Genomic DNA, 13,609 nt, shown 5'->3' with positions numbered 1-13,609 from the left:
TCTAGAAAAAACACTGACATTTTTATTTCGTTAATTATTTTTAAATATTGTTATATTATCACTAAAATCTTGTTTTTGTGTTTTTCCAATTATATGGGGGGCCACTTGCAATATCATCACAGCCCACCAGTGGGGGAACCATGCTCTATAGTAAGAGGCTCTACACCAGTGGTTCTCAAACATTTTCTTGTCAAGGACCCCCAAATCGATATATATTTGGCCGCGGACCCCCATTTGAAAATGGGACCCCCAGAAGAGAAGATTTGTTTAAAAAAATGCAAGATGATCTAACATTTTTTATATTTTTCATGTTCAAAAATAACAGATGTACAAGCTTGCAGCCGCACTGTGAGCTTGTAGATCTGTTATTTTTGAATATCCAACCTATATATGGTTAAGTGGTTAAAATGATCGTGATGCTATGTTAACTACTTTTGCTGGGGACCCCCTGGAACCCCCCTAAGGACCCCTGGGGGTCCCCGGACCTCACTTTGAGAACCAATCCTCTACACTATATAGTCACAAATCCTTGTTGCATGAGTCAACATGTAGCAAGATCATATTTTTCATAACATTCGTTAATTCCTGGAAGAGGGATCTACAGAAATCTTAAGACAAAGCAATGTGTCATGAATGAATAAGCTGAATTACACTCTTACCTGGACAAGAACTTGTCCTCAATTGCAGAAGTAGGCCTACTGCTAACAATGTTATTGAGGTCCATTTCTGCTTGCTTGTAGTGAAAGCACTTTGAATTGATTTTGCTGCAGACCGTCCTATGGAAATGTTTCCCTCATTTCCCTAGCAACAAAAGCACTTTTGTAGCCACGTTTTGACGTTTAAATGGGGAATGCATCTCAAACTGTCCTTCGAAAGGTCAGCCTTTATTAATGAACATTTATTACAGCCCCCCTTAGCTATAAATTATAGACACTGTATAGTACACTGTATAATATACAGTATAGGCTATATCACATACCCAGCCTTTATTTGACCTGGGTAAGAGGAGCAGTAAAATTATGGTGATAAACTTGTGCTGACTGGTCAGCTGCCATATCAGCGGTGGTTATGTCAGTATAACTGCTGGGGCTGAAACCAATCAATGCAACTAAACTCAGGTGGGCAGAACTGATGCTGCAACTGACCTCTGGTAAGGAAACCACTATGTAAAATGAGAAATGGTGCATTTATATAGGGCCTTTCTCAAAAGCACTTTACAATGCATTATACATTCACCCACACACCGACAGCAGAGCACCTTGCAAGGCACCACCAACCTGCTCATCAGGAGCAGTTATAGGGTTCAGTGTCTTGCTCAAGGACACTTCAACACCAACTCAGGGGGAGCCGGGGATCGAACCAGGAACCTTCCGCTTCCCAAGCGGCCGCTCTAGTACTACTTCCTGAGCTATTACCACCCCTGTGCCTCAAATGTCCAACACGGATGAAAGTTTGGTACTTGAGTTCATTCAGGAGCAAAGGAACAAAAAGCAGAAGAAAAGTTACTTCTGACGGCCAGCCAGCAGCACATTCTGTGTTCCCTCCCTAGTCCCAACACTTCTGGGAAATCCCAATGGGACTCATTTAAAGTCCCTATTAAGGTGCAATGCAGATTTTCTCAGAATGTTCTATAAACAAAACTTGACAGAACCGGGTCCAGCAAGGAGAAGCCAGGCTGGCTACAGGCGTGTGACAGTATTTTGATTATAGTGATATGAACTAATGTTAAACTAGGCTGTGGATTCATGTTATGATTAGGCTATATGGTTCAGTAAGCTAGAAATTCAAGGTTACATGAATGTCGATTTATTTAAACAAGAAGCACTGTTCTGTTGTTACAATTTTCTATCAATAATTAATTATTTAACATCTTTTTTGTTATTCCTGTGTATATTTGAATTGAAATCACATGAATGACCACAACAGCAGTTAATCAGGAGGAATTTATCACATTTGAATGTGCTGATATTGTATCTGGATATCCCATTATCAAACCTATTCATATAGGCCTACCTACAATCCAATCTCGTTGAATTACTTCAAGAAATAGCTTTACACATTATACTTTACAGCGATTTACTTGCCTGAAACATTTTTAACCAGTTTTGAATGTGGCTTTTACCTGTATGTTACTCGTTTAGCCATAGGGAGGCAGTAGCACACTACTGGATACCATGGGAGATATTAATTTAACAGACCCAGACTTCTTTACATGGCACAACATCTCTGGGGGGGAAAAGACATTCCTCAATTTAGAAGATAATTTCTTTGATTGTGAATTTTGTATTTGACAATGTCCCTGAAAACCCCACCATCACAATTTCCATTGTGTAAAAGTGTAGGCCTAATGCACATTGTGGATAGAGATGATATTAGACTTTCTGATTTAGACTATGATGATGCTTTATGGACCATGGTATCAGTTCTGACTCTGAGCCCAAAACTATACTTTTGAGTTCAAACCCTTTTCTTCAATTTATCATACTCCAATGAACAATTGTAGGCCTACGCACCAAAATAAGTTTCCAAACTGGGTCATTTCTTTTTTGCTATGTATGTCTATTGGCATCAAATTGGAAGGCCAGAAGCTTTGTACTGTATGTAGTCTAATTAAATTAGGGTAGACCACACACAAAACGTGCCACCTTTTTTACCGTCAATAAATATCAATATCACTGGAGAGTTTAAATGGGCTATTGTCCCTCAGTCTTCCTTCTAAGGTTGTGTTTAATATGGGAAAGTAGAACACAAGGTGAGACCTCCTGAAAGTCATTGCTGATGCCTGGTGTGATCTCCATAGCCGGTGGCACGTGTCACCTGTCTCACCTGTCAACAGCAACCCTGGGATGTCGCTGCCATGACAGTCTCATTACGGTGATAACTCTACCGGCTGAATATATTATGGTTATTTTCCTCATGGTGCTATGATGGTTGTAGCATTCCAGTGAAGTCTGAGGGACAGTTTAGCAACGCCATGCTATATTTGAGTATTAGCTGTAGACTAGACATGAGCTAAAGTTACTGTTTTTTCTCCTTTTTTACATTGACAAATATAATTCATTCAATATTGTCAAATTATTACATACAATTATCCTTAACATCTGCATACAACAAAATATAGACCCAGACCCAGCCAGTGTGAGTTTTTAACAGATTTCAAAGTGTGTGGTAAATGATCTCTGCACTAACATTTATCTTTGCCACGAAACCATGCTTTTTTTTAGGCTGGAAATAGCCAAATGCAGACGTTTTCCAGTGCAAGCCAATATTAGAACATTTATGAGCTTAACAACATACCCCAAAACCCCCAAATTATGAGTCTTAAATGTCCGTGCACATTTTTATTTTTGCCTTTTCTTATATTATTTGAAATTTTGGCCAATGTTTCACCAATTCTTATGGTATAGTTAATATGTTGATTACTTTTGATGCACTAATACATGATGTATTTTTCTTTTCTTTCCTTTTTTTTTAGGTATTAAAAGGGTCTTAAAAGTCCTTAAATTGTCACTTCACTGACATCTGGGGACCCCCCAAAAATCATTTGGGTTCCAGACCCACAGGTTGTGAGAACCACTGGTGTAGAGCGCCAACAACTGGCCAAGCAGATAAAGATGGAAAGAGGTAGACAAGGAGTGTGTATGAGAGAGAGGGAGTAAGACAGTAGACAGTGTACTTGAACAACTGGAAATCATGTGTCATGCTACACCTTTCATGGCTGTACAGTAGAGATTGAACTGCATACAGTACATCACTATTACATCACTATTACTTCATGCCTCTCTTATTACATTGTGACTCCTGGCAGATTTGTGCTATACTGAGCACAGCTTTTCTTTTTTCGGGCTTCAAGAAATGTCTAAAATTTTACACAAAACATTTGTTTCAAACAGCATCTGTTGAAGCCACTGAAACTTCCGACAATATAATGAAATTGAAATTGTGTTGATTTAAGCTTTAACCAAGAGCATACAGCCTACAAGATTAAATCGCATGCTAAGTTTTCCATTTTTTTTACACAGGGGCTGAGAGAAGGTTATATGAGGATACAGGGACCTTCTAGCCAGCAGCACCTAGCCTAATGCCTGTTGATCTTTATTTCATTACACCCAGCTCACACTTTCTCCATATGTTTCAGATTAAAGCAATTAAAGTCTTCAACTGCCACTCTCATTTGATTCACAGAGGTAAGAATGGAGAAAGTAAAGGCATTTGTACCATCATGTATATGCTGATATATTGTTCAGTCGCTGATATGGAACGATCGCCTTTTACAAGATCCCTGTCCTTATAATTTATTGCAGCCTTCAGATGTGTTCACACTTGAGTGCTCAGAGCCGCCTGGTCAGACACGCTCTTCCATGTGTTTATAGCTCTGGCTTTATTCATCAGGGTCAAACTGTCCGTCTCACTTGAGTGACATCTGCTTGAGCCAATAATTAATGGCTCTATAATTGATGTGGTCGTCATATGATATGGGCGAGGAGATCAGAGGACGATTAGGTCAATTGATAACAAATGCAAATGAGGGTCATTGATCAAACAACCTCTGCAGAAAGAAACTAACACTGTCCAGCGTCCACAGAAGCAGACTCACTATTATAATCTGTATTATATGTTCTGTGGTATACAAGGTACTTCATACGTTAAGTGAACTATTAGTGATACTACTTCCAAGGTAGTATCTGTTCACTGTTCACTAATGTGATCAGAGGGACAGCTGTCATCAGATAAAAGTGTTGCAAAGTAGCCTACGCTATCCATCTATTTCTTGCAATAGTTACCTTAGCTGCTTTAAAATTTAAACTGGATAAATCCTTTATTGTGTTAATATTCTATTGGGTTTTGTAAGAGACATCGTAGCATTTTGGAAAAGTATAACTTTTTAAACTTTGATAATTTTAAGGCTTTTAAAAGTCTCTGCTTTGTCTGCATAGACTGGCTCCTCCTTCAGTGTGTGATTGTATTATTCAAATTAGTTATGGTATTTGTATTATTAATTTGTAGGGACTGTAGTTGTTGGTTGTTTTTCTCTATTTTCCAACCGTAGTCCCACATGCAAATACACCACAGTGACAACATGACAATAGCTATTAGCTAAATCTGGCATATTATTACCTGCAATCATGTGTATTGATTGAACTGTTCATTAATGTGACTGTCCCGGATGTAAACAAAGAAAGAAAGAAAGACAAAGACTGTGCTGTTTTGTAAAGATGCATGGTTACCATGCATTGACTTAGCACACACAATATGGCAGCTCTCACTGTCTCATCAGAGACACGGTCACAAATCAATGTTACACATCTTTTCAATTTTGAGAATGAAGAAAATGATGGCTATATCTCATCAACTCTCTCTCTCTGTAGCTGTGTGTTGCTGAGAGAGAGAATGAGCGAGAGAGACAGAGAGAGAGAGAGGGGGGTGCTCACTCTCAGAGGATGTCTGTATTAGAAATTAGTTGTGTACATGTTTGCATACACTACAAAATCGTGAGCATTAATTTCACTCTGTGAAAACTCTCAGAGTTAAATGAACACTCAGGATATCATAGTAAAATTCCAATTCAATTGCATGACGTAACAAAGCTGCTAATCGCATTTACTATAGTTAAGAATTAATGAATTAAACAGACCAGATCATAACAGATATGTTAGTGGACTAGAAAATGATTGCGTCCTTACTCCTTGCTGTAATGTACCACCGTTATTCTGGTACTAATCCTGACAACAAATTGTGTGGGTGAATGGGTGGTCTGTGTCACTTTGAAAACAAAATTCAGCCGTAAACTCTAATATTACGGCCCTCTGGCTGGGACTGGGTTGGTAAGAGTTTGAATAAATCACAGTAGTTTTGAACAGAATTGCTGAGCTACAGCAAATAATGACCTACCACAGTAGCAAAATTCTTGTTAAAAAAAAGAACACTTGAACCTAGAAGCACTCTGCTAATACATGAAAGGCAGTAAAACTGTAAAACCATGGAGCGTTTAATGCAGGTGTCCTTTTAAAAAATACACACAAAACTATGTTTCAAAAGACACTTGGCCCTAGGGCAGGGTTGAGGCGAGTGCGTGTTTACCTCCTTGTAAACTGCACGTCTGAGTGGAGTAAAGATGTCAAATCCTTATGGACTTGGAATGTTAATTGAGACATTTATCATAAAGCTCAATCAAAGCCTGTACATGGACATGCAAGATAGTTGCCTGGATTTGCCCTCTGTTGTCCCGAGGGAATTCTTGCTTCAGTTTATGTTCACTCTGTTAAAACATCCTGCCTGTGTGAATTAACCTTTAGGGTTGTTTTTTCTTCTTCCTCCAACTGGCCTTAAGACAGGAAGGGAAAAACAGATGAAAATAACTAAGCAATGAACTTTTGACCAGTTTCGATGACAGAAAACCCACTGTTATTAAACTGTAATGAACAACAGGGAGGAGAGCAGTTAATAGGCTACATGCTGCTCAGCTCTAACACACTAGTCTCTTTTTTTTTTTTCAATAATGCCTGGCTCATTCAGGATCACGACAAAGAAAGGAGGTCCGCACAGTAACAGTTTAAGTAAACAAATAATGTATTAAATATAACTCAATGTACTCAAAGTGTTTCTGATGCGTGTTCTTGTCGGCTTGCAGGGTAGTCTTGACACTTGTTTTGTGATGATCGATTTTTACGAAGATACACTTAGGTTTTTGTTCCTTGTACTGCTGCAGCATAGTCACCAGAGGAAAACCTACTTGGCATTGTTCGTTTCTGCAAACCATGTCAACGTTTCTGTACCAAACGCAATTTAAAAATAGATTATTACTGATTCCCACCCTATCAGTATGCAACTCGGATGATGCTGAGTCAACAGCGTGGCCAGAGATGGGCGCAAATACAAATACTGGGTGAAAACATTTATCACATTACAAATACAAAATGCTGGTCTGAGAAATGTATTTGAGATACAAATACGTGTTTTGTATTTTGAAAATGCATTTTATAAAAAAGTGATGCAATGATTAGTCAACTCATAGCTTGATTGCCAAATATCAAATTAATTGCCTATGTCAGAATTTCTAAGAATAAATTGATCATACAAGCAGAGTGTTTTTCATGGTGTTTGGAGCAGGCAGCCAAAATGTTTACCACTGTGTGTGAAAGCACAGGCCAGAGTGACCTTATCATCGTCGAAAGCTAGACAAGAACTATGGGGTGAGACTGAATGCACACCATTGGCTGACACCAGGATACTGACACAGAGCATCAGAAATAAGCAAATATTAGGCTTGTCAGACCATTTATGGGTTATGCACTATCTTTCATGCACAAGGTCATTTTTTTTGTCATTCATATCATATACAGTATTGATATAATTCACATTTCAAAGCTATTTATAATGTCGTATGTGATGCCAAAAGCTTTCATATTGGTCAAGGCGCGCTGTCGCAATGTTTTCATATTGCGTGCATGAGCATGTGCACATGCGTTAAAGGTGCCCTCCACCACTTAAAATAGCACTACATCGACCTGTCAAGGGGGGAGAAAGAGATAGCCATCTTGAAATCGTCCAGCTTATAAAGGCTCCAAGAAGGTAGTCTCGTGTGGTCAGACAAATCCTACACCATCAATTCCAGTAATGGAGGATCTGAATCACAAGTCAGTATGTCCGGGCTTGGCCAGAGAAATACTTACTGTAGGTAAGCCTCTGATTGGCTCGGCTGGTTGAGCCATGGTTGGTCTAAGGAGGTCTGTGACTGGTTAGCCTGCCCTAGCCCATCTGATATCTGGTCTAGAGGGGCAGATTCAAAATCTCTGGAGAAAACATCCGTGGGCTCCCATTGGTTCACCGATCTGTGCGCCCGCCCCGCGCCCCTCCTCCTCCCCCAATGTGCAGTATTGAGAGCCCTGACGCCACAACATTTGGAGAGACGCCCACTGCACTCTGGTTGGTTGGGGAAATGAAAGGTTGACTCCCACTTCCTATGCCAGGAATGTCAACAGCCTGGTCCAGGCTCTTATTTTTGAGCAAAACGAACGGAAAATAAAAGCCTGGATATCGAGGCTAGTGACTGGTCGATTCATATGTCTGTTCAGGCATTTCTTTCTTTTATTTTTTAACTTTTTTTTGGTTGGATGTCGATAACCACTTTTTAACAATTTAGTTATTCCCCTGACATGAATGTAGATATTGTCCTGCTGCTGGGTGTAGAGGTGTGGGAAATGACGCTCACGACAAAGATTCTTAATTTTAGCAGACTTTACTGATGTAACCGCACTCAGGTACATACAGACTTCACAACACACGATACGTTGTCTGATTGCTTGATCATAAGAAATGCTGTCATTAAGGCACTCTAGCTCGGGCACGGAACGGGAGACTGTATCCGTCCATGCATTGAGCTCGAGTACCTGATAACAACTAACTTAGGAAATGTCCACCTCTCTTTACAAAGCCATTGAGAGTGCGAATAGAACATGCACATTCAACCAAACTAGGGGGTAACTCAAATATCCAGGTAACACAGTCCCATGCTACACACATCACATAATGTCTCAGAACAAGGTGTCACAGGGCTGTGCTGTCAATCACAACAATATCTATATAACCATTAAGCAGGTGAAACCAATCACTCAATGAGGTGGGAGGGGCCAGACCATCAGGAAGCGGAAGCAGGCCATCACAGACATAAGGCATAGGGCCGTCACAACACTGATACGTTCTGTTTGAGAAATGGAGATGTGAATGCCAAATGACAATTGCATTCAAACAAAGGTGTAACTAATATGTTTTATTTTGGTTATAAATTAATTCAAAGACATTCTGATCTCCAGCAGTGAACTATTATTATTGTTATTATTATTATTATTATTATTGGCTCAAATGTACCACTGTAATTCATCTGTAGTTATGTTTATTTTATTTGTTAAATAGTCCCTCATATTAATTGCCATAAAATAGAATAAAACTAAGCTGATAAATATTACATTTTCCCAACTAAATAAGAAGAGGGCTCAAGATTGATAACCTCAAAAGTATCTATTCAATAGTGATGTTGACTTTCATTCTGCCTTATTTCTAAGATGGTGGATATCTTAGAATTGAACTCATCAACTGTTCATTGTGCTATTGTCTGAAACACAGCTACCACTCTATTAAAAGCTAAGGTTTGCTCAATTTCAGCTCCTCCTGACGCAACAATCAATGCTAGTCATCAACTAGCCAATAACTGGGAACTGCCCCATGCCTGGATTGAAGCCAGGTGTATACTCAGCTCTAATCTATCTACATTCCAAAGCTTTCTTTTCTGACATTCAGCTTCAGGGTGTGCTATCTGTTTTCCCCTCTGACAGAACTAGAGTCAGTCGATGACATTCTGCCGATAGCTCTGAGGAACAGCAGACAGAGGAGCTCCGCATCCCACTTACAGATGTTTGCGATTATTGTTCAAGGGGAGGGGGTAAATGGGAGCAAGATGGTGGCCACGCCAGGGATCCCCCTCACTGAGCTGCTACCCTGGTCATCACATCGACTGCTGCATTCATTTTGGTGTGGGAGCTGGGCTCTGGAAATAAGCTTCCTCCTCTGGATGGACGGCCAAGTTAAGGGAATGCACTGGGAGCTTTTTGGGGGACAATATCCTCCTAACTGTTGATAGATGGATAAGCTTATGGGATCATGGAAAAGTTCACAGACTGAACAACTGGGTTTAATGTGTCTGATGACTTATGGTATCGTGTTGAACTGGATTCTTCTGAGACATACAGGATCTGCATTTGTCAAATATGTTATTTCCAGTGGAGGTGAGATAGCAGGTTTTAAACAACAGTGTGTTTGTTTGTGCACCTTTGTATGTGTGTGTGCGTGTGTGCGTGTGTGTGCATACATTGCGGTGGCAGCCAAACTGAGGGTTTGGCAGCCAAACTGAGGGTTTGGCTGCCACCGCTCTAACTCACCCATCATCAGTTGTTATACATCAGATAAATCTAAGTGTGTGTACTTATTGTCTCCGCCAGGCCGGACGGCCAAAAGCCGAAGTTTCGCCAAATGTTTGTTTTTGCCAAATTACGTTTCCCTTGGATTCCTTGGATTATTACACAACTCCCTAAATAAGCCACGCCCAATTCCACCTGACAAGTTTTCCACCATGTTGTGCTCCGAAGAGCACATTTTTAAAATAATGTGTTGAGTGCACTCCCAATTCATAGATATATCATCCTATATTAATTTTCCCATAGCACTTTATATTAGCCTGAATGTCTACCACACATATCTACCTCTAAACTTGATGGTACAAATGGCATTGATCTACACAAAATGACCAAAAATTAACAAAGTAGGACTCTTTTATTTGAAATTGTTCACCTTATACACATTGACAGGTAATATACACAAGCCTTAGTGGTCCCTCTGACCCAAGACATTGTCAGTGATAATGTGTGCTAGATATCAACTAGGATGGCTTATGATGGATGGAAAGCTTACAATCACTTCTGTACGCACACACATAAACGCACTCATGCACACTACATTGACTGTTTCATTCATTCCATGTCACACAACCTTACCCTTATTAAATTGTAGTAACATCAAACTGGGAACATACACTTTGTCCCAATTAGACACGTCTCACCAATTAATTGGTTCAATGTCCAAAAGTTTTCACAAAAAAATTGGCCTATGTTGACGCTGCACACGCACACACGCACACACGCGCACACACACACACACACACACACACACACACACACACACACACACACACACACACACACACACACACACACACACACACAATTACTGTATGACAAATACAAACACATTATGCAAGAGATAACACAACACAAACTCTTACCATCTAACACAGTCTAGCCATCTAATGTAGACATCAACTGAGGAGAGGCTTGAACCTCATTTATGCTTCCGTGACAAAGTGTCATGTGACGTGTTGCTTGGCAAAAATAACGTATAATTTCAACAAAAAAGGGTGTTGTGTTTTCAATTGAAAATACCTTATCTTTTCGCATGACACTGTCACAGTATCATAAATCAGGCTTTAAAGTGCATACAGCAAAGGACTTGTTTTCTAATCATAAACAGCCTGTTAAACTATGAGTGATGGTAACCTCCACTAAAGCAATGATGTTAGTGCCACACTGTGTCTTTACAAATAGTAGCCTACATAGTACAGTACATCCCTACCACATTTAGCTAGAGCTGAAATTGTGCCTTGCATTGCACACTAATTGACACTGCATAGTTCAAGGGTTTGTCTTGTACATTATTGCGGTAAAATACAGGTCCAGGTCCAGGGTTCCAGTATAGTCCATGGGCACCTGAATGGCGCACAAAATGACTTCACTATGCGCGCATTGCCCAGATATAGCTGAAGAGAAGGGTGTTTTTTAGTGGGCTTTACCAAATCAGAAATATATTAGAGAATTAAATCCAATTCAAAGTCCTCTGGACTGCAGTCAAGTTTAGCTTCAAATGGTGGACTGTCACTGTGGATATTGAGAGATCTTCCAAGCAGGGAGAAGTTACAATCAGTAGCATCCCCGAAATGTTTATGTTTCACTCATCACTGAATGATGGAGGATGAAGGTAGCCCAGATATACAGAAGGTTCATGGATTCTAACAAACGTCCTCAGCCTCCCCCCCGGGGTTAAGTTCGTGGTTGGTTCTTGATGGGAGGGGTCTGCATATCACCATATCAGACGGGTCAATAGGGGGCGAACAGAAGCTGCGGATGGGAGGTCCTGATGGGCCCAGGGGCCGGGCGAAGCAGTGCCGCTTGGAGGGTCTGTGCTTGGAAGAGGGTAGTGGTCGGGGCGTGGTTGGTAGTGTGTGTGGAGCGGAGGGAGAATCCGTTGCTCAGGGCTGCGGCAAGTGTTGCTGCCAGGTGTGCGGGCAATCCGGGCGGCAATCCGGGCATGATCTGTGAAGTCAGAGGCTGGCAAAGGTCCTTTCCAATGGTCAACTTTGTCTGCTGGAGAAAGTAGATATATAAAAACAAAACAAATCAATCCCATCCTCAGTGTAATAGTCAAACAAGCAAACTGCCTTTTAAAACATAACCTCTGGACACTAATGATGAAGTCCAGCGGTGTGAAACAAAGCCAATTTGAAGCGTAACTGCTGATTATGGGGGCAATCATTCTTCACACAGAGAAAAGAAAGAACAAAAAGAGAAATAAATAAATACGTACATAATAAATAAATATGAGAAGTAGAACAGAAAGAACCATCTCAGCAAATAAACAAAAATCTACAAAGGCCACCAAAGTTATCTGACTTAATCTTCTGTATCAGTAATGGAAAAGTGAAGGTTTCACAGCAACGCAATGGGAGCAATTGTCATGGGTTATCAATCACTGACTGAGGCATTGTTACCCTATATGGGAAGCATTCTTTACTCTCTGCTCATCAAAGATCCTCGTCTCCGTTAACTCAGTCGATGATGGGTTTCAGAAAAGTAATTTCCCCCATACTGTTAACCCCTGCATTTTGTCTCAGCCAACAGTGGGTGTGATGGATGCCATTTCAAGGAAGCTAAGATGGAAAGTCAGGCACACAGCCTGACTTTGCTTCTCCACATTTGCTCCTCTATCCATTACTCTAGGCTCGGATCAAAAGGTTTTTTTTTTTGCATTTATTTCAATCTGCTTGAAGTAGTACCAAATGGGCAAGGTTTACTGCTCAGTGACCCATTTCAGTAAGAGCACATGCTTATAATAGTAAACTGTTATTGTCTAATTATTTGAACATTCCGGAGGGAACATTAAGCTCACAACGTGTCGCAACGCAATGTGTTGTTAGCTTGTATATCGGTTGTTTTTGGTGAAGAGATTTTGTGAAGATGGAAAAAAGCTCTAAGAGCCGACTCAGGTCCAGTTTAGTCTAGAGGGTTTAAGTGGTTAGTCATGTCATACTGGGATCAACACGGCAGCCAACATTTGAGTTGCAGAGGTGTGCTGTTCTGCAGGTCTAATAAAACACCAGACACAGCAGTGACTGTACCTTGGTTGTTAGTGTCACAGTGACCTATTCTTCTCAAGTGACACAAACCTTTTCATGTCAAGGACCACCCAAAATTATTTGAATTTGGACGCTGACCCCCATCTAAAATATGTTTGTTCCAGGGACCCCCAGAAGCAAAGATTTGAGTTAGAAATGTTCACTTAAAACAATATATGTTCAAAGATTTGCAAAGATTTTCACAATCTTTCAAAAACAGTAGATCTACAAGCTCACAGTGCGGCACGAAGTATATCTGCTATTTTTGAATAGCCAAAGTATAAAATAATGGTTAAAGTGGTTAAAATCACGGATGCTTTCCCAGTCTTAATGGGTTAAATGAATATAGGGAGAGCGATAGTTAATTTTAGAACAGTCTTCTGCGGCTGACATTCTACCTGGTAAACCCCCACTCATTTGGTAGGTGCCCCTTACAGATTAAACTAACAAAAATAATGATGTTGAAATAGTATTTGACCCAAGTCTGCATTCCACCATTCAGAGTGCTTGGCTCAGACCTTCTTTTTGTAGTACCTAGTAAATGTACCAGACTGTAAATCTAGGCAAAATTAAAAACATATTTTTGTATTCCAAAGAAATGTTGATAATGTA

At 40.2% G+C, this 13,609-nt stretch overlaps 1 protein-coding gene across 6 annotated transcripts in view; it reads right to left on the bottom strand.

The window, feature by feature from the left end:
• Nucleotides 1-13,609, bottom strand: part of znf385d (zinc finger protein 385D) — a 353,987-nt gene that overhangs the window by 285,432 nt on the left and 54,946 nt on the right. For 3 of the 6 annotated variants that reach the window (XM_080427115.1, XM_080427117.1, XM_080427118.1), the window contains one exon: nt 10,330-11,969. In XM_080427115.1, the coding sequence (XP_080283241.1) occupies nt 11,703-11,969 (267 nt within the window). In that variant the 3' untranslated portion in view covers nt 10,330-11,702. Of the gene's footprint in view, nt 1-10,329; nt 11,970-13,609 lie in introns of those variants that run through there. The other 3 variants (XM_080427116.1, XM_080427119.1, XR_013933090.1) reach the window with 2 other exon arrangements.

Source organism: Gymnoscopelus braueri (assembly GCF_963280865.1).
Source record: "Gymnoscopelus braueri genome assembly, chromosome: 4".
In the NCBI taxonomy this organism is placed as follows: domain Eukaryota; kingdom Metazoa; phylum Chordata; class Actinopteri; order Myctophiformes; family Myctophidae; genus Gymnoscopelus; species Gymnoscopelus braueri.
This window is presented reverse-complemented; position numbering and strand designations above follow the sequence as displayed.